The sequence below is a fragment of the Piliocolobus tephrosceles genome, chromosome 14 (genome assembly GCF_002776525.5).
Source record: "Piliocolobus tephrosceles isolate RC106 chromosome 14, ASM277652v3, whole genome shotgun sequence".
NCBI lineage: Eukaryota > Metazoa > Chordata > Mammalia > Primates > Cercopithecidae > Piliocolobus > Piliocolobus tephrosceles.
In genome coordinates this window covers 14,704,573-14,728,272 of record NC_045447.1, presented here as the reverse complement: position 1 = coordinate 14,728,272, position 23,700 = coordinate 14,704,573, and the positions used below count along the sequence as shown (strand labels likewise).

The following is a 23,700-nucleotide window of genomic DNA, read 5'->3' as shown; positions in this document are numbered from 1 at the left end:
CTGCTAATATAGAAATGTGTATAGTTAGTTAAGAGATTCTAAGCAAAGATTTTTTTTTTTAGGTTGCTGCTTAACACCCACATATCTGAGAAACTCAGCAACCAAAGCACCATGTCTTAAGGCATTCCTTTCAGAGTTCCCCGACAGTTTTTCAACCTAACCATCCCATTCTTTTTAAAAAGTGGCCATTGGGCTAATGCACTGAAAATGTTAGGGACTGGGGTAGGGGAAAGTGGGGCAGACACAGGAAGAAGTTGGTCTGCCAAGCAGCTCTGACAAACCTGATGCTGCCACTCTTCCAGTGCTAAGCATCTGCCCAAGAAGAGTGCCCGCAGCAGGCTAAGATGCCAGCTGTAATGAGACACTTGTGTTTGAAAAGCATTCCAGAGTTTTTGCGTGGCCAGTGCCATCTGATCATGGGACCTTGCAGGCTGATCTCTCTTACAAGAGCACCCTCTTCCGAGACCTTTGGTCGCACAGGCTGAATTCAGACTTCAGAGTTTTTGCAATTTGAGCTAACTGTCTTGATTTTTCTGGGATCCCTATGTAAAGGTGGGTTCTTGAACAAATACACCAACTGGAGTCACAAAATGAAGTGTGGCAAAAAAAAAAAAATAATAAGCATACAAAAATTAAGAACAAAGTAGATCAAAGATCTCCTCAAAATGATACAACTTTTTTAAAGTATTTAAATTACATACATAAACTGACAAGCATTATACACAAAGATGTTTACTGACATCATTTATAACAGAACTTTGGAAACAACCTAAAGATTCTGTTATAAGTAAATGTAGCACATAAACATGATGTAATAATTCATAGCAACTAAAATGATTTCTACGAATCTACATTAATAATTTTAGGGAAAGCTTAATGAATAATTGGAGAGAGTGAAGAAAACGCATATAGCTGAGAGTTCAGAAAAAAAGTTTTTATATTTTATTTACACACACACTGACACACACACAAAAGAAGACTATAAGGAAATAAAGATACTGAAACATTAACAGTAGTTGAGTGATAATTTTTCTCTTGTTCATCATTTTCCTAGAAGTTTAAAATTTTACACATACTCAAGAACTAATCTGAAAACAAGCCACTAAAAATTTAAAGACAAATGGAAAAAAACACACACCAGGATAATCTGTCAGTATGCATTAAATAACAAGAAAAATTTGAGTATATGTACTTTAATTTACAATGAAAACATAACATACCACAGTATAAGAAAAATTGTAAGAATGAAACTCCCACAGAAGTTTACAGAACAAAATGTATACTAAATCCTCCAATTAAAGACCCATAAAGTAGTTTCAGTGTTTTCTAACCCACCTTCTCACAGCAGGGAATTAATCCCTCTAGGGGGATGCAAACAAACTTCAAAGGGAAGATTATGCCCAGACACTAGTACTGTACAGCGTAAGGTTTATATCTAAGTTTTTCAGATACTTTGGCACAGATCAGAGATGCAGATCTCAGGAACAAAGACTAATCTTAAAGCAGATTCTTCGTAATTATCTAAAATGGCAAAAATAATGCATTAAATATTAGAAAAAGGCAAACATAAGTTGCATTAAAAACAAAGTCGTAGAAGCAGACAAAAGATACCAGAAATCAAATATTAAGTGACAGTTTATTCACTAGTAACTAGAAAATTTTACGAATTCCTAAAATACAGGAGTTCAGCTTGTGTACTCAAATTTTATTTGTATAATCTTTGGAAAGTGTTCCAATTCAGTGTTAGGGGTCTTAATGCAATTTCTAAGTAGAACTGGCAGATCACATGTCCCTTCCACAGATGTCATGAGACGCTCTTCAGAGCACAGAACACATGAGGGACAGTTTACAATACATGACTTCACTAGTGTAGACATTAAAAGCAATCAATGGAAAAAAAACTGTCCCTAAAGTTTACCCTTTCTCACCTTACATCTTGTTATCATTAAGTAATGTTTTAGGTATGGTTTGAAGTACCTGATCACTTTATAAAATGTTTTAAGTACAGACATAGCATATCATAGTAAATAAGCTTTATTTAGTCTCTCAATTTTTAAAAATCACTGATAAGGAATCAAATTTAGAGGTTAACTTTTCTGAATATTAATTATCCAATAGAAAACTAAAATCCCTAGTAGACTAAAGATCTAGATGTAAAAGGCAAAGCTATCTATCTCTTTTTTTTTTTTTTTTTTTTTTTTTTTTGAGATGGAGTCTCACTCTGTCACCCAGGCTAGAGTGTGGTGGCACAATCTTGGCTCACTGCAATCCCCACCTCCCAGGTTCAAGCAATCCTCCTGCCTCAGTCTCCCAAGTAGCTGCGACTACAGGCATGCACCACCATGCCTGGCTGGTTTTTCTATTTTTAATAGAGACAGGGTTTTACCATGTTGGCTAGGATTGTCTCAAACTCTTGACCTTGTGATCCACCCGCCTCAACCTTTCAAAGTGCTGGGATTACAGGCGTGAGCCACCACGCCTGGCTCTATCTATCTCTTAAAAGAAAATATTGGGCCTGGAGAGGTGGCTCACATCCATAATCCCAACACTTTGGAGTCTGAAGTGGGAGGATCACTTGATTCAGGAGTTTGATACCAGCCTGGGCCAAAAAAAAAAAAAAGGAAAAAAGGAAATATTGGAAAATATCTTTATATCTGTAGAGCAGGAAAATACTGTTAAATTTATACCATATGAAAACCAAGAAGTTTTGGTCAAAGATACCATCGAGTGAAAGACAAACCATAGAAGGTATCTGTAACACATATAACCAGATAATTAATATCCATAGTATATAAACAATTTCTTATAAACCAATGAGGAAAAGGTAGAAAACTCAATCTTAAAAACGAGCAAGTAGCTTGAATGAGCACTTTATAAGATATCCAAGAGGCCAGTAAGCCTATACCAGCTACTAAGGAGGCTAGTACCATCTACTAAGGAGGCTGAGGTGGGAGGAACACTTGAGCCCAGGAGTTTGAGGCTGCAATGAACTATGATCACACCACTGCACTCAAGGGAGCAAGACCTTGTCTCCAATTAATAAACAAACAAGTAAGAAGCCAATAAGCGTATAAGAAGGTGTTCAATGTCATTAATCTTCAACAAAATGCAAACTAAAAACAACAAGGAGATACTACTACATAACCATCAGGTTGGCAAAAGTCAAATCTGTACCAAGGGCTGATGAAGTTGTAGAGCAGTAAGTGTAGACTACCAAACACTGCAGGTGAGAGCAGACTAGCACAATCCATTTTGTAAAAGTGTGGCATGATTCAGTAATCAAGTATGTTCAATATGGAAATGTATGTTTACATATGCCAGGATTCATACATAAGAAAGAGCACAGTAGCATGGCTTATAATAGCCAAAAACTGCGAACAACTTCAAAGGTCAATAGTAGAATGGATAACTAAATTCTGAAATAATTCTATAGTACACTACACAGCAATGAAAATCAATGACCGCAGTTACACACAACATGGAAGACCCTTTCAAACATAATTGAGCAAAAAAGCAGCAGAGCTACATACAGAATAATTCCATTTCTATAAAATTCAGAAGGTGGCACAATTAAATTATATTTTTCAAGAAGGTATACTTATGTACCAAAACTATGAAGAAAAACAAAGAGATGATTATCATAAAAGTCAGGCTAGTAGTTACCTCTAAAGGGAGGGAGGGAGGGAGCGAGGAGGGTCCTCTGGGGTGCGGGGCAAACCCACCTGTAGCATTTACAGGGCTTAGGTGAGGGTTCAAATAGAGACCTACAGACCATATATCTGAATATTTAAATATTTAAAAGTTATAAAACAAGCATACAAACTATTAAATATTTTCTATCCTGCCATAATAAATATACCTTTACAACTAACTAGAAGACCAGGTTCATATTGAGTTTTTTATTTGCATTCCATAGAGAAAAGCAGTGGTGCAGGGCAAATCGGCCACTGGCTCACTGCCCACTTGCCCCCTCTCCATCCTGCACTACAAGCTCTATCCCATACCCTCCTCCCCACTGACAGCTATCCTTAGACCACCCCTTATACCTACGGATGTATACACCAGCAGCATAGTCCACTCCCAGGAGGACAGACTCCAGGGGAGAGACTCATACAGGCTCCAGAAAAAAACCTCAGGGCCATTTGGGCAAGAAGGTCTGAGATGCTGGGTGCTCAAAGCATGGTCTAGGATGGAAGGGTTTAGGCTCCAAGTGAGCATATTCTGTAGGCTCCAGAGACTCCTTGCCCTGTGGAAAGGGCATTGGTAGAGGAGGGACAAAGCAGATCCCTCTAAAGCATCAGGCCAAATCAGGGGTCCCTCTTGCCAGGACCAGTATTTCTGAAGAACTGGGTAACATTATATTTTTTAACCTGGATTGTAATAACATGGTTACTCACTTTATACTTATTTGTTAAACTATACATATGTTTTATGTACTTTTTCTTTTATTTATTTATTATTTTTTTTTTATTATACTTTAAGTTCTAGGGTACATGTGCATAAAGTGCAGGTTTGTTACATATGTATACTTGTGCCATGTTGGTGTGCTGCACCCATCAACTCGTCAGCACCCATCAATTTGTCATTTATATCAGGTATAACTCCCAATGCAATCCCTCCCCCCTCCCCCCTCCCCATGATAGGCCCCGATGTGTGATGTTCCCCTTCCCCAGTCTAAGTGATGTCATTGTTCAGTTCCCACCTATGAGTGAGAACATGCGGTGTTTGGTTTTCTGTTCTTGTGATAGTTTGCTAAGAATGATGGCTTCCAGCTGCATCAAACCTGAGAGAAACAAGAAATGGGGAAAGGATTCCCTATTTAATAAATGATGCTGGGAAAAATGGCTAGCCATAAGTAGAAAGCTGAAACTGGATCCTTTCCTTACTCCTTATACGAAAATTAGTTCAAGATGGATTAGAGACTTAAATGTTAGACCTAATACCATAAAAATCCTAGAAGAAAACCTAGGTAGTACCATTCAGGACATAGGCATGGGCAAGGACTTCATGTCTAAAACACCAAAAGCAACGGCAGCAAAAGCCAAAATTGACAAATGGGATCTAATGAAACTAAAGAGCTTCTGCACAGCAAAAGAAACTACCATCAGAGTGAACAGGCAACCTACAGAATGGGAGAAAATTTTTGCAATCTACTCATCTGACAAAGGGCTAATTTCCAGAATCTACAAAGAACTCAAACAAATTTACAAGAAAAAAACAAACAATCCCATCAAAAAGTGGGCAAAGGATATGAACAGACATTTCTCAAAGGAAGACATTCATACAGCCAACAGACACATGAAAAAATGCTCATCATCGCTGGCCATCAGAGAAATGCAAATCAAAACCACAATGAGATACCATCTCACACCAGTTAGAACGGCAATCATTAAAAAGTCAGGAAACAACAGGTGCTGGAGAGGATGTGGAGAAATAGGAACACTTTTACACTGTTGGTGGGATTGTAAACTAGTTCAACCGTTATGGAAAACAGTATGGCGATTCCTCAAGGATCTAGAACTAGATGTACCATATGACCCAGCCATCCCACTACTGGGTATATACCCAAAGGATTATAAATCATGCTGCTATAAAGACACATGCACACGTGTGTTTATTGCGGCACTATTCACAATAGCAAAGACTTGGAATCAACCCAAATGTCCATCTGTAACAGACTGGATTAAGAAAATGTGGCACATATACACCATGGAATATTATGCAGCCATAAAAAAGGATGAGTTTATGTACTTTTTCACAAATAACAGGACAGATATCATGTGCCTGCTTACTGGATATACTGAAGGACACATATCACTTTTGAGATACTTCTACCAAAAACCCATAACCTTCATCTAACCATGAAGATCCAATCACACAGATACAAATCCAGGAACTTTCTACAAAACAACAGACCCAAATTCTTCAAAAACATGTCAAAAAAGACAAAGAAAGGCTGTAAAAATCATTCTGAGCTGAAAGGAAGTAAACTGACATGAAAACTAAATGGACTGCATGATTTTGGATTGGATTCTGGATCACAGGGAAAATGCTATAAAGGACATGATATAACAATTGATTGAATTTAAATATGGGCAACTGACATTATAGCAACATTAAATTTTCTGATTTCAATCATTATACTACGGGTATATAAGAATATGTCTTTATTCTTAGGAGATACATCCAGAATATCTCCTGGATATGCAGGGGTGAAGGGTCATAATGTCTGCAACTCACTCTTAAATGATTCAGCAAAAATTCTGTGTGCGTATATGCACATGCACATGTACGTGCTGTGTATGCATTAGGGGGGTGATAAAGCAAATGCAGCAAAATAATAACAATTGGCAAATCTAAGGAAAGAGCATATGCACTGGACTGTTCTTGTAACTCTTAAAATAGTCTCAAAATAATTCATTTGATCCAGCAATCCCATTACCAAGTATATACCCAAAGGAAAATAAATCACATTAAAAAGATAACTGCACTCATATGTTTATAGAAGCACCATTTACAATAGCAAATATATAGAATCAATATAAGTGTCCACCAATGGGCGACTGGATAAAGAAAATGTGGAATACTACTCAGCCATAAAAAAGAATGAGAAAATGTCTTTTGGGCCAGGCGTGGTGGCTCACACCTGTAATCCCAGCACTTTGAGAGGCCGAGGCGGGTGGATCATGAGGTCAGGAGATCAAGACCATCCTGACTAACACAGTGAAACCCCGTCTCTACTAAAAATACAAAAAAATTAGCCAGGCGTGGTGGCAGGCGCCTGTAGTCCCCGCTACTCGGGAGGCTGAGGCAGGAGAATGGCATGAACCCGGGAGGCGGAGCTTGCAGTGAGCCGAGATCTGGCCACTGCATTCCAGCCTGGGCGACAGAGCAAGACTCCGTCTCAAAAAAAAAAAAGAAAAAAAGAAAAAATGTCTTTTGCTGCAACATGGATGGAACTGGAGGCCATTCTTTTAAGTGAAATAGAAAGTCAAATACAGCATGTTCTCACCTGTAAGTGGGAACTAAATGATGTGTACACATGGTCATAGAGTGTGGAATAATAGGCACTGGAGACTCAAAAGAGTGGGAGGGACTGAGGGATGAGAAATTACTTAATGGGTACAATGTACACTATTCAGGTGATACGTACACTAAAAGCCCAGACTTTACCACTATGCAATATATGCACGTAACAAAACTGCTCTTGTACCCCCTAAATTTATACTAATTAAAAAATAAGAGCCAGGTGCAGTGGCTCACACCTGTAATCCCAACACTTTGGGAGGCCAAGGTGGGTGGATCAACAGGTCAAGAGTTCAAGACCAGCCTAGCCAACATAGTGAAACCCTGTCTCTACTAAAAATACAAAAAAATTAGCCGGGTATGGTGGTGGGTGCCTGTAATCCCAGCTACTTGGGAGGCTGAGGCAGGAGAATCGCTTGCACCCGGGAGGTGGAGGCTGCAGTGAGCCAAGATCACGCCATTGTACTCCAGCCTGGGCGACACTGCGAGTACTCCGTCTCAAAAAAAATAATAAAATAAGATACCTGCAAAACAAAAAGTTAAAAAAAATAGGCCGGGCACGGTTGCTTATACCTGTAATCCCAGCACTCTGGGAGGCCAAGGTGGGTAGATCACCTGAGGTCAGGAGCTCAAGACCAGCCTGGCCAACATGGTGAAATCCCATCTCTACTAAAAAATATAAAAATTAGCTGGGAGTGGTGGCAGATGCCTGTAATCCCAGCTACCTGGGAGGCTGAAGCAAGAGAATTACTTGACCCAGGAGGCGGAAGCTGCAGTGAACTGAGATCACGCCACTGCACTCCAGCGCGGGTGACAAGAGAGCAACTCCATCTCATGAAAATAAATATATAAAATAAAAGTTGAAAAATTAAACTGTAGAGTTAAACAAAGGTGTTGTCTATAGGGAGAGGAATGAGATGGCTGAAATAGGAAGTAGTATAAATGCTATTCACTTTGTTCACTCTTCCATTTCAGCTATACCTTTCAGATTTTGTTCATATTAAAAAATTAATTTTAACTTTGGGGAAAAAAATCCTAGAGCACTGAAAGGGAAAAACATTAGCGACTGTAGAAATAAGAAAATGTTTTGTCCTTAAGTTTATCGTTAAATCACAGCCACTGTCAAATGGTAACTCCGTCAAGTCAGCCTATGAAGTGCTCCTGCATATACACACCTGGGAACAGAGAATTCCCTTTGAAACCCAATGGTTTCCATGTACAATAAGAGGCATAACTTAACACAGATGCACACGTTCTACTTCCAGAACAAGCATAAATTTGAATAGTGTTTCATGGCCTTCATTAGATAATCCAAAAAGTACAGCACAGTTATTCACACATTTGCTATAAAGGAAAACTCATTCATTTTCATCAACAACTATTGGTGACATGGTGCAAAGCCCTGCAGGTGACATGTAGAGATATGTACAGCATGGTCACTACCCTCAAGAAGGCAACTTAGCAGAGCAAAGAGAACTCAGACAAAAATCCTGGCTATCACACTGTACCTATATGATTTTCGTAAGTTACTTCACCTCCCTGGGATTCTATTTTCTCATAGGTATAATGAGGATGCCACCCAACTACCTTTAAAGGTCACGTTGTAACAAATGACACCATATATGTCCAGCATATAGAATAACAACAGGTACTCAATGAAAGGTAGCAAATAATGTTTACAATTATTACAATCTAATTAAAATAACAGAACATATGCCCAAGGCTGTAAAGCCAATTAAGAGCCTAACTACCATTGGAATCCTGATTACTCCAAGTTTCTAATCCAAGTAGATTCACTATCTCTATACACCAAATAATATTAACACAGGCTGGGTGCGGTTGCTTATGCCTGTAATGCCAGCAGTTTGCGAGGTCGAGGCGGGGGGATCACCTGAGGTCAGGAGTTCGAGATCAGCCTGACCAACATGGAGAAATCCTGTCTCTATTAAAAATACAAAATTAGCTGGGCGTGGTGGCAAGTGCCTATAATCCCAGCTACTCGAGAGGTTGAGGCAAGAGAATCGCTTAAACCCAGGAGGCAGAGGTTGCAGTGAGCCGAGATCACGCCGTTGCACTCCAGCCTGGGCAACAAGAGCAAAACTCCGTCTCAAAAAAATAATAACATTAATATATGCAGGTGTTTTTGTGGGTGGACCAAGAGTCCTAAGCATACCTTTGGCAAAATATATCACTCTCTTAGGGACCAAGAAAAAGAATACTAGATCATATGGTTATTTTTCTCATTAACCAAGAAAGATTTTAGGTCAAGAAGTGATACACGCTGCCTGCACAAGGTACCCTGGTCTTTCCTAGGACCCTCTTGTCCAGGAACACATATCCAAATTAGCCCAAAAGTAAAGCCAGAGGAGGTGTTTCCTTCAACTAATTTTCAACCTTCTTTTGCCAGCAGACTTAAAATTTACTAAATTAAGTCCAAGTATCTCCTTCTAGATTAGTGGCAGAGAATTCCCTTTATATTATTTTGTATCCTATAATCTAATCATACCATTAGAATGCTAGACTAGAGGTGAAGCCCTGCTCATTAGCAAGGTGACAATATTTCACACTAAATAGTTGACTTCCAGGCATCTGTGAAAGATGCAAACCAAGACCCAGTGATTACAATGAATAAAGCCATACTTCAAGCCTATTATGCTTGAACTCTTAATTCAGACTATTCACTATGTTTTCATTCTCCATTCTTCCTAGGATAATGTGGGCATAGAATAAAAGGAAAAAGGCACTTAAACATACTTAGAGACAAATAACAATTTACTCATATTAAAATATTATCTCGTGTGCATGGCTATCTCAAACAATAAGTAATACACCAAATCATAATCAAACATGCAAAGTACCTGAAAGAGTGCCACCTGTCCTGGGATAGGCAACTTCAACATATACTTCAAATGTGGTCTCTGGATTCTGCCTACAAAAGAAACAGATCATGATTACTGATGACAATTGAGGCAGCTTGGTATGGAACATGTGGGCTGTGGTATTAAACAGACCTTCATTGAAATCATCAGCTCACAACTTAATGACCATGGAACTTCGGACCAGCTATTCTATTTCTCTGAGCCCAAGCCTTCCTAAACTACAAAATGAAAACACCTAGCCAGAAGAATTATTGTAAAACTTAAAATATATATATGTTTTTTATATATTATTATACACACACACACACACACACACACACATACAGATCAGGTGTGGTGCCTCATGCCTATAATCCCAGCACTTTGGGAGGCCAAGGTGGGAGGATCACTTGAGGCCAGGAGTTCAAGACCAGCCTGGGCAACATAGCAAAACCCTGTCTCTACAAAAAAAATGCAAAAATCAGCCAGGCATGGTGGTGCACACCTGTAAAGCAAGCTACTTGGGAGGCTAACGTAGGAGGATCACTTGAGCCCAGGAGGTGGAGGTTACATTGAGTTAAGATCACGCCACTGCACTCCAGCTTGGGTAACAGAGTGAGACACTGTCTCAAAAATGAATAATAAAATTATATACATTATATACATATTAAATTATATACATATATATGTATAAAATTATATACACATATATACACATACACACACACAAATTGTCTAGGCATGATGTCTGGCACATAATAGGCTAGCTATTACTATGGTTTTACAGATGTCATATTTCCAGTTTCCACAACTAGATCACCAAACCCAGAGGTAGAAATCTCAGGAAACTCAGACCAAGGCAACACCAGCACAAAGTAGCCCTCTCTTCAGTATATTCCAGGATAAAGCACGAATATGACAAGATTAACTTGTCTATTTACAGGTTTTCAAGACTTGAACATGAGGAACAGTGTATCTCACTAGATTACTGTGAAGACAAGATGCCAATCTAAATGTAAGACACTGTTCCCACATAGTTCATGATAGTTCATGATCTTCAGGATTCCAATGGGCCTTCACCTGTATTGGCAATGTATATGAATTTTCATTATTATACTCTTTTACTTTTTTATTTCATAATGGTTCATAAATTTATTTATTTATTTATTTTGAGACAGAGTCTCACTCTGTTGTCCAGGCTGAAGTTCAGTGGCACAATCTCAGCTCACTGCAACCTCTGCCTCCCGGGTTCAAGTGATTCTCCTGCCTCAGCCTCCCAAGTAGCTTGGATTACAGGCACTCACCACCACACCTGGCTAATCCTTTGTATTTTAGTAGAGATGGGGTTTCACCATGTTGGCCAAGCTGGACTCAAACTCCTGACCTTAAGTAATTCGCCCACCTTGGCCTCCCAAAGTGCTGGGAGCCACTGCACCCTGCCAATAGTTCATAAATTTTTAAAAGATCACAGAACAGAATGTTAACAGTTAATTCCAGATAATAAGAGCATTGTGGTTATATCATTTTTACATTTTCTCCTTAATTTCAAAACTACCATAAAAAGATGTTTCCAGATGAAATAAAAAACATTTAGCAGAAGAAAATGTTGTACTTTCAAATATCTGTAACTTAATTCTATTTTAAATCTGACAACAAAGATGAGGTAAGAAACTTTCTGAGTCACCTAATCATGTCTAAGGATTTATTTACATCAAATAAGTACTTATAATATGCCCAGTGGCATCTACTTTTCAAAATAGCAATCTCAGTTATCTCATTTCATCATTGTCATAATCCTGCAAGATAGGTGTGTCAGGCATTACTCCAGTCGTACAAATGAGCAACCTCAGGCAAAGGGAGTCTAAAGTGACTTGTCTAGAAACATGGCCAGGACCAGAACTCATGCCTCCTGGTCCTCAAATCCTATTTCACTTTATTCTAGGATGAACTGCTTTCCCCTACATTTTCACATCTCTTACAACCAACAGCATTTTACAATTCTAAGAGCCAGCATTTTTTTCTTTCTTAGTAATACCTTAAATTATGGCTCATATTATAAATAATGACATTTTACACTCAGTAAAAAATGGTAATACTTCCTCTACGTCCTTAGGAGGGAATAGAAAAATGTGTGTTTTGTGAATCAGGAATCTACTTACTTCAGGGGTGTAAAATCATCTTTCTTCTCCAAAGAGAAACATGGGCTTTTGCTTTCAAGTGTCTTTAGCAAAGAGCTGGCTGCTCTAAAATTCAAGGTATTTAAATATACCTTGTCAAACAGACTTATTTTTTAAATCAGACATTAAGTCACCATATCTTACTTATAAAAAAATAAGTAAACTGAAGTTTCAAGAGGACCTTAAAAAATTGTTGTGCTCTTTCTTCCCTGCAAGAGGGTACAAAATGATCTTGGCATCTTTGGCATATGGGACCCAATATTTGTGGAAAATACCATATGCAAACACCCCTTTCATTCAAAAGATCTTAAGGTGGAACATTTGATGAAAGAAAGGGAAGTTCTAAGGTCATCTTTCATGAGTAATAGGTAGTATAATTTGAAGAGCATCAGGAAGATTCTCTCTGAAACCTCAAAATGTCTTTCTTAAGCCTAGATTGCAACTGGCTGAATTTCATCTCAGAATTTCATTCCTTCTTTATTAATATAACAGCCTTCAAAGTGTGTTCTTCAGGACCCTAGGACTTCATGGAGGTTCTTTAGAGCTTCCCACATTTTTACTCAAGTTTCCATTTTTAATTTATTTTATGCATTTTAAAAATTGAAATAAAATGAGCATGCAAAGGTGTTGTATCCAAACTTTAAAACACAGGGACACCAACACATTATCCTATACCACAGGGTGTTTTGTACAGCCCTGCTATCTAAGTGAAAAATGGCCTAATGTATATACTCATTGTTTCTGCTGCTTCTTCCTTTCTCTCACACACCCCAACCAGGCTTCTGAACCCACCACACCACTGAAACAACTTGGTCAAGGTAACCACAGACCTCTGCATTGCTAAAATGTATTTAAATGCTCAATTCTCAGTGCTCATCTTACTCGGCCTGTCAACAGCTTTTGATAGTTGATCCATTTGCCCTCCTCCTCAAATGTCTTTCTTTTCTTGCCTTTCAGGATGTTGCTCTCTATTGGTCGTCTTCCTACCTCACTGGCTACTCCTTTGCTAATTCCTTCTCAGGTTAGCTCTCCTACTGTCCCTGTCTACACTCATTGCTTAGATGATCTCATTCAGTCTCTGGGGTTTCATTACTATGCATACAAGCCCCAGTCACATCTCCAACCTGACTACTTCTTCCCTGATTCCAGACTCCCTTATCCAGCTACCTACTCAACATCCCCACTGGGCCAGGCATAGGTGGGGGATGCCCAGTTACTGGAGAGGCCAACACAGGAAGATTGTTTGAGGCCAGAAGTTTGAGGCCAGCCTGAGCAACACAGAGAGACCTTGTCTCAAAAAAAAAAAAAAAAAAAAAAAAAAAAAAAAAAAAAAAAAAAAAAAACACCTCCCAACTGGGCATCTAAGAAGCATTTCTAATTTAACTTATCATATTTTTCTTCCTCAAACCTGCATCTCCTGAACTCTACTAGTTGCTGAGACTAACAAAACTTAATGTCATCCTCGACTCCCCTGTTTCATATGCCACAGTCAACCAATCAGAAAAGTCTACTGATTCTACCATCAAAATATATCCAGAATCTCAAAGTTTCTTAGCACCCCCAAATACAACCATCCTTGATAGATCACCATCATATCACCTCGATTACTGCAGCACCCACCTGACGGGTCTCCCTGCTTTCTTCCTCGCCCCTCTAGAGTCAGATCTCAATATTAACAGACAGTGATTCTTTTATTCTGAGGTTCAAGTTATGTCACTTCTTTGCTCAAATCTCCTAAAAGCTCCCCACACCACTCAAAGTCAAGTCAAAGTTGTAGTCCTGAAGCTGGACATTGATAATGATTGTCCCACAATATGAATATACGTAATACCATTGAACTGTACACTTGAACATGGTTAAAATGGGAAGTCTTATGTGAAATTTACCACAATTTAAACAAACAACAAAAAAGAGGGTGGCAGTGCTTAGCAACACCTACAAGGTCCTACATGATCTGGCCTCTGCCTACCTGTCCAACTTCATTTTATATCTCTCTCCCCTTGCCCACTCAACTCCAGCCACAACGACCTTCTTTATGCTCCTCAAACACACCAAAGAGAAGTCCTATCTTACAGTACTTTATAGTGATCTTCACACAGGTGGCCCTTGTTAGCACTGAAAACTCAGCTTATTCTTCGCCTCCTCAGAAAGGCCCTTCCCAACACACACTCTATCACCTAATTTTAATTCTCTGCATTATACCTGTCATAATCTTGGTTTACAGTCAGTATCCTTTCTCTAAATGTAAGCTGCTGGAGAGCAGGGATCTTGTCTATCATGTCAAGGAGTGTTTCCCTGGTGCCTGGGCAGTGACTGGCACATAGCCAGTGCCACCTAAATACTGGGTAGAAGGCAAAAAGAATACAGTTGCCTTCCTGAGGTCTAAAAGATTTCAATAAATGATGGATGTGATCATCCGGTTCCACGATTCTCAAACTTTAGCATGTACTATAATCACCTGGAGGGCTTAACTAAAAGATTTCTGTTCCCATCCCCAGAGTATCTCAGGTAGGACCCAAGAATTAGTATTTCTTTTTTTTTTTTTTTGAGACGGAGTCTCGCTCTGTCCCCCAGGCTGGAGTGCAGTGGCCGGATCTCAGCTCACTGCAAGCTCTGCCTCCCGGGTTCACGCCATTCTCCTGCCTCAGCCTCCCAAGTAGCTGGGACTACAGGCGCCCGCCACCTCGCCCGGCTAGTTTTTTGTATTTTTTAGTAGAGACAGGGTTTCACCGGATTAGCCAGGATGGTCTTGATCTCCTGACCTCGTGATCCGCCCATCTCGGCCTCCCAAAGTGCTGGGATTACAGGCTTGAGCCACCACGCCCGGCCTAAGAATTAGTATTTCTAACAAGTCTCCAAGTCATCCTGATGCTGCTGGACCCGTGACCATACTTTAAGAACTATCAGTTAAGTAGAATTCTTCCAAATAATTTGGAATATACATCATAAACATAGGGGATACCACAATAATCCATTATTTCAATAGTGGTTTTGCAATAAAAGATACATTTCAAAGAAAAAAGGTATTTGTGGAAACAAGGAAGGTTATTCCTCTTCTTCTACCACTATCCATAGTGACTGCCTCACTCTAATGAGTCACAATAAAGCCGCCTAAGAGTCTTACTTAGTTTAAACAGCTACAGCTGGCAGAGTTCTATTCTATTACATGGAGTCAAGGATTATGACAGTCTCAAAAAAAAAAAAAAAGAGCTAAAATGCTAAGACCAAATTGGTCTATAATTATAAATTATAGTCATGCTTATCTATGATCATTTCCATGTTGCCTTATGGAAGAAGTGGTGACTAATGTTGTGACAGGTTATGTAACACACCAACAAATATACATCAGTTATTTTAAGGGCCAGCAAAACCAACGCAGATAGAAGCATTCTCTATTTCTCTGCAAATCAAAAAAAAAAAAAAAGAAAAAGAAAGTGCCTCCTATAAATGCAAACAGCCAAGCAACCCCCTTACTTAGAATTTTCATTAAGCCTGTCAACAATTAAGACTATAACAATTTCCAGAGGCTCTCTGGGACCACCTTGAGATTGCTCATCCCTCCATTACTCTTCAGGATATTTAATATTTTTAACTTCTTGGCTAAAGGAACTGAAAATCCTATTTCTGTCCTATTAACACTCACTACTAATTTGGTACATGTAATGATGCTGAGAATGCCACATTCAGAGCCAATTTTCCAATATGGACCCAAGTTTTCCCAGAACATTTCATGATACATCTTAAGATATTACCATGGAAATGTCGTGGTTCTGCCATGATATCCCATTATTAATTGCCTCATTCTCCTGTAGACTCCTAACCCTGCCCACCTGCCAAGCATTTTTTGCCTCCCAACCCCCCATCTTCTTCAGTCTTGCACCCTACAATCCAGCCATACAGATCTACTTGTAGCTCTCTAAGCAAACCATGCATGCATGCCCTAATTCTATGACAATGATACCTTTCCATACACCTAACACCACTTACTGCTCCTATGTGCCAGCCATGATCCTGAGCACTTCACATGCATTACCTAAGTTAGTCTTCAATAACCTCACAGGTAATATTACTCCCAGTTTGGGGATGAGGACATTGAAGCTCACAGAGGATAAATTGGCCAAAGTGACCAAGCAGCAGAATCAGCATGGAACTAACTCCAAAGACAATAACCACTTTACTATTCTACATTATTCAATTGCTCTTTTGCCAAGAACAGTCTTTCCAGCCTTTTTCACTTGACAAACTCATTCATCAAGCCTCAGCACTCTAGGAAGTATAATTGTTCAACAACCCTCCCACCTCCCCCTTGACCCGTGAGCATGTGCATGCACACACACACACACACACTCACTCACAGACTAGACTGGGTTAACTGCCCCACCTCTACGCTCCCAAGGCACCCTGTACTTCCCACTCTCCATGCTCTCACCATATTCAACTCTGGTTCAATTACAATTACCTGGGGGGCTTTTAAAAATCCTGACGCCCAATCTGTATCACAGATCAATCAAATGAGAATCTCCAGGCACTGATATTTTTTAACTCCTAAACTTATTCCAAAGAACAGCCAAGGTTGAGAACCACTGGTATGTCTCAGATAAAATACAATATATTCTTCCCCACTAGACTGGTAGCTCCTTGAGGGTACCAACTGCATCTTCTCATAACCCTAGTCTAACACCTGGCTCAATAAATGTTTCATGAATGAGTTTTCCTCCAACATCTGACATGTTTCCAACTCCCACTAATCACTTCTCTTTTTCTGACTAGAGGTAATTTACAGAATACACACTGCTTACACCTACTACTCTGTAAAGATGTTTTCCTTTGGAGTCAAAGGTCTCAATAAGTCACACCTGCTGACAACAGCCTCAGCTCTTAAATACTGAAAAATGACAAATACAAACAGCTAAAATGTTTTTGAAAGAAGGGAGGTCTGCTCAGTTTTTGCTTCTGGGAGAATGAAGGCTGATAGCAAGCCAACAGAGCATTTCTATTTAGATCTCTCTGCTGAACACAGTTCTCAGTGATTCACTGGAAGGGTCATGCTCAGTGCTCAGGACCATGTTTTTTTGTGTTTTTTGTTTGTTTGTTTGTTTGTTTGTTTCTGAGATAGTCTCACTCTGTCACCTGGGCTGGAGTGCAGTGGCAAGATCTCGGCTCACTGCAACCTCCGCCTCCTGGGTTCAAGTGATTATCCTGCCTCAGCCTTCCGAGTAGCTGGGATTACAGGCACCCTCCACCATGTCCGGGATTCGTGTAGTTTTAGGAGAGATGGGGTTTCACCATGTTGCCCAGGCTGGTCCTGAACTCTTGACCTCAAGTGATCTGCCCACCTCAGCCTCCCAAAGTTCTGGGGTTACAGGCGTTAGCCACCACACCCAGCCAGGACCATGTTCTCAAAATGATTAAGTACACTCAGCTTGAAGCCATGAAATAGACAAAGGCTTTGACAATATTTAGGCAGCAGCAAAGCTTAATGGCTTTTTTTTTCAAGGCATCATGCTATTGATCACTCTGCTGGATCATCAGCTTTTAATTAGGATCTACTTTTCTCCAATTACAATATATAAGATTAGGAGAAAAATGTAACATTAACTTGTCATAAAATGAATCTGTGCGGCATATGGTAACCAAGCCACAATGGTAGCCCTAGTCCTTTTAAGAGTAATTGAGACCTACAGACCTGAAACAAAACACTTCAAACCAGCTTCAGCACAGTGTTTCCTTAATTACAAACTTACATGCTGAAGGGGCTGAGGTGTAGTGTTTAAAAATTCATACCCATTGAACTGTCTTAAACTTGACAACATGGTCAAAAGAAACTGTATACACTTCAGAACACACTAGCAAACATCACCTAATAAACATTGATTCCTTTAAGCTAGACAAACAAGCAAAAAGGTAGTGTTAAAATTTCCAACAAGTCTCCATTTGTTTCACTGGACTCTGAAATTAAAGCCGTTTTTTCCAGGCTGAAAACATTGTATCAAAGAGTGCTTTCTAACCCATAACAAGTTAACACCTCCATAGGAGAATGCAGTCATTGTTGAGACTTGTTAGAAAATTAACTTAGTTGTGTAATTACACAAACAAGTTGTTTCAAGACTACTCTTAACTCTTCATTTCTAATAATGTTCTCAGGATCAGATTAATGAAGATACGCAGATACTGCTATGAAAAGAGTCACAAAGGTTTACCTTCCTTATATCCCTACGGGAAGATTCTTAAGCCTCTAAGTGCAAGCAAGGTAACTGGAGGAGGGTTAGCTGCATTCCAAGCAGAGAGACAAAGCCTGAACACCCCTCAGCAATGTGCAATACAACACACAATGTTAGTAAATTGTCTCATATGCTGAGCTGCAGTGTAAAATCTAGGCTTTACCCATTAAGGGCACTTGCAAAGGTGATATTTGTCTCATTATCAACAAACATTTTTGACCTTAAAAAAAATGTAAAAACCTCCCCTTCCCTTTCTGAACAATTTAGTCCTAAACCTGTTAGGTAGGCAGAGTGAGGTAGATGTTCGTGCTGGTGACAGCCCAGTGTGAGATGTCAGAGCCTGGGCAGGGCAACGAAGGTGTCCCTATGAAGGGGCAATGTCCACGCTGAGGGAAGGCCTGGCATAAGATGTATAATCCAACTGGATGAGGAAGGCATCTACTCAGGGAACAACCTGGTGTGGGAAGTCAGAACCTGAGTGGGGTGGAAGGGTATTCACACACAGTACAGCTGGGCCTGGGGTGTTGAAGCACAGGCAGAATGAGAGGGTACCCATGTGAGGGTATCCCAACACAGGGTGTCAGAGCTGCAGAGGGTGAGGAGCATGTGTAAGCGTTAGGGCCCCCGAAAATGGAGGCCAGTGCCCAAGCAGGCATGAGGAGATCGCCCATGTTGGGTAGGAGGAGGCTGTCCAGAGTGAGGGGGAGTCAGAGTTCAAGCAGGGCAGTGGGGCAGGAGGTGTGTGGAGAACCAAGCAAGGTGAAGGAGGAGACGAGCATGCACATGGGGTGGGGGTGAAGGGGCCGTGTGCCTAATCTGAACCCAAGGGTGAATGGAGGACATGGGGAAGGCCAGTTTCTTACAGTTGAAGTTAACAGAAAACCAACATGATTTCTACAAAGTTGGATTTGAACTGAAGATATGAGTATGTGTTCAAGGTTTACATATATATAACTTGATAAGAAAATAAAGTGTAAGTGTAACCTGACTTTTCACATGCACACGTATTTCCCAGCTCTGTCTACTGGGAGGGACTGGGAGCAGCAACACCCCAACAGCAATGAGCACACCTAACTCCCAGGCCTTGGCTTCTAAATACAATTCTCCTCTAAAAGGAACCAGGGCTCCTTGGAGAAACAGCTGATTCTAGCACTAAGACAGGGAATGTGCTAGATGAACTTGGAACATTTTTTGTGCCAGGAAGCAAAGAAGTGCTGAAAGAATGATGGGGATATGTTAAAAGGACATGGAAGCAAGCCTGAAAGGGCTTCCACTGGTCAAATCTGGGGCAGTCTGAGCATCCAAATCAGTAGGGTATTAACAGATTCAGACCCATCAAATAAAACAGGAAGCCATGAGTTCATATGCATCTAAATAAGGGAATAAATTGAAAAGTTTAATGAGAAATGGTATATTTACACAGTTTCAAAGTACCTTCCCACAAAATACTGAATACAAGGGAGGAGAGAGTAACTTTCAATGTAGAAGTTTGGCAAAAACCTAGTCAAGTCAAAGTGATCACCATCAGTAATGGAAGAAACTGCTGGACCGCAAAGAGCAGGGCACAACATCACTGCTGTGATATTCCTGTCGGAGATGCTACACCTGAGGAAACATCAGACAAAACCAAGTGGAAGCACCTTCTAGAAAATATCTGGCCTTAATCTTCAAAAGTGTCAAGGTCATGAAAATCAAGGAAAGGCTGAAAATCTCTTCCAGACTATAGGAAACTAAAGAGAAATGACAACTAAATGCAATGTGTGATTCTTTTGCTGTAAAGGATGTTATTGGGACCACTAGTGAAACCTTAATGCAGTTTTAGGATTAGAAGTAGTAGCAAATTGACGTTAACTTGCTGATTTTGATGTCTGCATTGTGTTAGAGGAGAGAATAACCTTGTTTGTAGGAGAAGCACACTGAAATAGTCAAGGGTGATGAGGCATCAGGTCAATACCGTGCTTTAAACTGTGTGTGTGTGTGTACGTGTGTGTGTGTGTGTTTTAAGTTCTTTATACTGTACTGCCAACTTTTCTATAAGATTTTAGTTCCTGGAAAAATATTTTTTTTTAAATCACTCATTAAATACCAATTTCTCTGACCTTCCTTTTACCAAGACTTTCTCACAGGAATGACATGTGGTTCTACGGAAAGAACCCCAAACTAAACATCAGCTGCCTTGGGTTCAAATCCCAGGTAGATCCCTTACTTGTTATGGGATTAGGACAAGCCATTTAACCTTTCGGCTTCCTCCTCTGTCAAGATATATACCTGCCCTGCTCATCTCAAAAGCTGTTTCAGGGATCAAATGAGAGAAAAACGAGAAAGTGCTTTGTAAACTAAAAAGTGTTAAAATAATGTAAAGGGTATTATCACATATCATATAAAAATAAAATGGCTTCACCTTACCAATAATAGGCTTTATAAGTAATCCACGTATTACTGTGTATTTCAAAGACTCAAAACCATTAAGCTTTAAAACACCGTCACTAAAAGCAATCCAGAAAATAGGGAACTATCCAAATAGAAACATCAGTCTAGGCAATAAAGGGATTTTAAGAACAAGGAATTGATTGTGCAGTCAGAAAGAAATTCATGTTTTACCAAAACTGAAGAAGAAAAGTCTCTCCTCTACAGAGGAAAAAAAATACTGAATAAATGCAATGTATAAAAATGAAGAGAGGCCGGGCGTGGTGGCTCATACATGTAATTCCAGCACTTTGGGAGGCCGAGGCAGGCGGATCACCTGAGGTCAGGAGTTCAAGACCAGCCTGGCTAACATGGTGAAACCCCTGTCTCTAATGAAAATACAAAAATTAGCCAGGCATGGTGGCACATGGCTGTAATCCCAGCTACTTGGGAGGCTGAGGCAGGAGAATCGCTTGAACCTGGAAGGGAGAGGTTGCAGTGAGCCAAGACTGTGCCATTGCACTCCAGCCTGGGCAACAAGAGTGAAACTCCATCTCGGGGGGAAAAAAAAGAAATCAAAAGAGTCCATGTATGTACAACTTATGCCCCTCAGTCAGTAACAAAGTGAACATCTGTAAAACACTTTATGGTTACCTTAGAACTCACATATGTTTCTGAAGCTGATTGTCAAAACCTTGTTAGATAATAAGATGGTAGTATTTTCCTTGTTTTACAGAAAGGGAAACTGAGACCAGGAAGTGGTGGAACTCCAACAGAACCTTGGTTTTAAGATTCCAAAATCCATGCCTTTTCCACCACACCATGTTGCCTGTCCAAAAATTACTCACATCTGTTTAGAGTGGCTGGGGGAATGGTGGGCCACAGACTTGTATGACGAGGTCATGAAAAGCTTCACCACCTCCCCAGAAAAAAATGTGCTTAAATGGAATTTTTTTAACATAAAAATTTCAAGGGGTTCATGCAGCTATTTATGGAGAACTATGCAACAAGAACCCCTTGTTTCACTGATGACTCGCTTTGATGTTCTTTCTTATTTAACCCTCCCGCCAAGCCTGTGAGAGGAAGGTTATTACCATTACCCCATCTAATAAGGGTAGATATTCTGCAGAAGACCAAGCCACTTCTAAACCTTGTTAACATGTACTAAACACTTAACTATGTGTCAGATATTTTTCTAAGTACTTTTCATGTATTATTTCACTTAACCTTCCCAAGAACTCTACGAAAGAACTATTATTACCATCATTCTCATTTTACAAATGAGGAAACTGAAATACAAGTTCAGAAGCTTGTCCAAGTTTACACAGCTTGTAAGAGATAGAGCTGAAATATGAACCCAGAGAGTGTGGCTCTAGAGTCTATATTCTTGAATTTTTAAAATCAACTTTATACCTCCAACATATAATTGTATCCTCACAATTAAATGTATGCTAATATACATACACTAAAATGCACTCATAAGTGTCTAGTTCAAGGAACTTGGGCAACTGCATATACCCATATAACCCCTATTCCACTAATTTTTTTTTAATGAACTTTATTATAGGCCTAATTGTTTTTCTCCTCCACGCACCCTTCAAAAACCATGGTGTATGGCTCTTGTGTTAGCACCTAAGGGCAACTGAAAAGGCCTTCAGAACAGTGAGTTAAGGTTCTCAACACTCCTTGAGTAGTCCTTTGAGCCATCCAGAGAGCTCACAACCTGACTTCAGGAAGATCCAGAATTACAGAGTGGTGCCTTCCCCATGTCTCCCAGAAGCACTGAGCTCCTCTCTCCTTCATGGTCCCGAGTTCCCTTTTCTGACAAGAACTTGCCTATCCCTCTGCCGCTGCTCCATTCAGACCTTAGTGAGTTGCCATCATAGATCACAGTCACCTTGGAACTCATGCTCTTAATAATGTAACGTATGCTATACTGACTCAGAGTCTCAAATCACCTAGGAAGTTTTTAAAATCAGATTCCCAGGTTCTACCACTGGAGACTGATTCACTAGGTGGGAAATAAAGCCTAGGTATCTATTTTCTGAAAAGTGATTTTGATGATCTATCGATCTATGAATCTATTTTCCCAAGTGATTCTGATCAGTTGGATTTTGAAACTACTATAAAAGAACAGTAGTTCTTCTCAATGTGCCAAGATGGCAGACAACCTAGAAATCGTGACACTCTTTAGAAGACCTTGAAATATACCCTTTAATAATAATAAATAAAATAGTTTTAAATCAGATACCATCTTATACAGGCAGTAGCAGGCTATCAAAAATTTAAGTAAGTGTATAACAAATTTACTGGAATCTCACTTCCAGCAGAGATGGAGTAACATGGACCACATTTACCCTTCCATCTGAAACAACCAAAAGTCCCTCGATCCATCCATCCTTCTCTCGAACAATGTTTTTTAAGAGACTAGAGAACATACAACAAAGCACAGTGATCCCTGAGAGAAGTAAACAAGCGAGCTGTGCCCTCTGATGCCCCAGCTCACCACTCTGAGAGTTTCCAGACTGTGGTGCAAGGAGGGGGAACCTAAGCAAAGTCCAGCAAACACCTGGAGCTGAGAGACAGAGCTATGCATCCAGGGAAACCAAGGCAGTTAAGTTTGCAGCACAGAGTGCTAGAGTGAAGAGAGCTGCACAGAGAAAGAACTCCAGAGATCTGCAAGAGCCCCCTCAAGTATAAGTACCGATTAGCACATGTATGTGAGGAAATAACTTAAGCCTGCACAAAGAACCGTGCAAAAAAGATTACAGGTAGCAGTGGCTGGTACTCACACAGGGTTAGAAATAATGCCTATTCCCCCAGCCAAAGTGGAAAACTCATAGTTCATGGTACATTGGATAGAGTACACAGTAGACTATTACCTTAGAAATGGGGACTAAAATTCTAGGTTGCCTAGTCTAGCCCTATACTGAGCACAACTCCAATCCCACTTAACGAACCTTAAAAAGCAAGACTTGGAAGGAACACATTATTTCAAAGTAACATAGACAA

The 23,700-nt window shown here is 39.9% G+C and overlaps 1 protein-coding gene across 9 annotated transcripts in view; it reads right to left on the bottom strand.

Annotated features, from left to right (window-relative positions):
- Positions 1 to 23,700, bottom strand: part of DENND1A (DENN domain containing 1A) — a 546,843-nt gene that overhangs the window by 487,110 nt on the left and 36,033 nt on the right. For 6 of the 9 annotated variants that reach the window (XM_023217180.1, XM_023217183.1, XM_023217187.1 and 3 more), the window contains exon 2: positions 9,885 to 9,955. In XM_023217180.1, coding sequence (XP_023072948.1) covers positions 9,885 to 9,955 — 71 coding nt within the window. Of the gene's footprint in view, positions 1 to 9,884; positions 9,976 to 23,700 lie in introns of those variants that run through there. The other 3 variants (XM_023217181.1, XM_023217184.1, XM_023217188.1) reach the window with 1 other exon arrangement.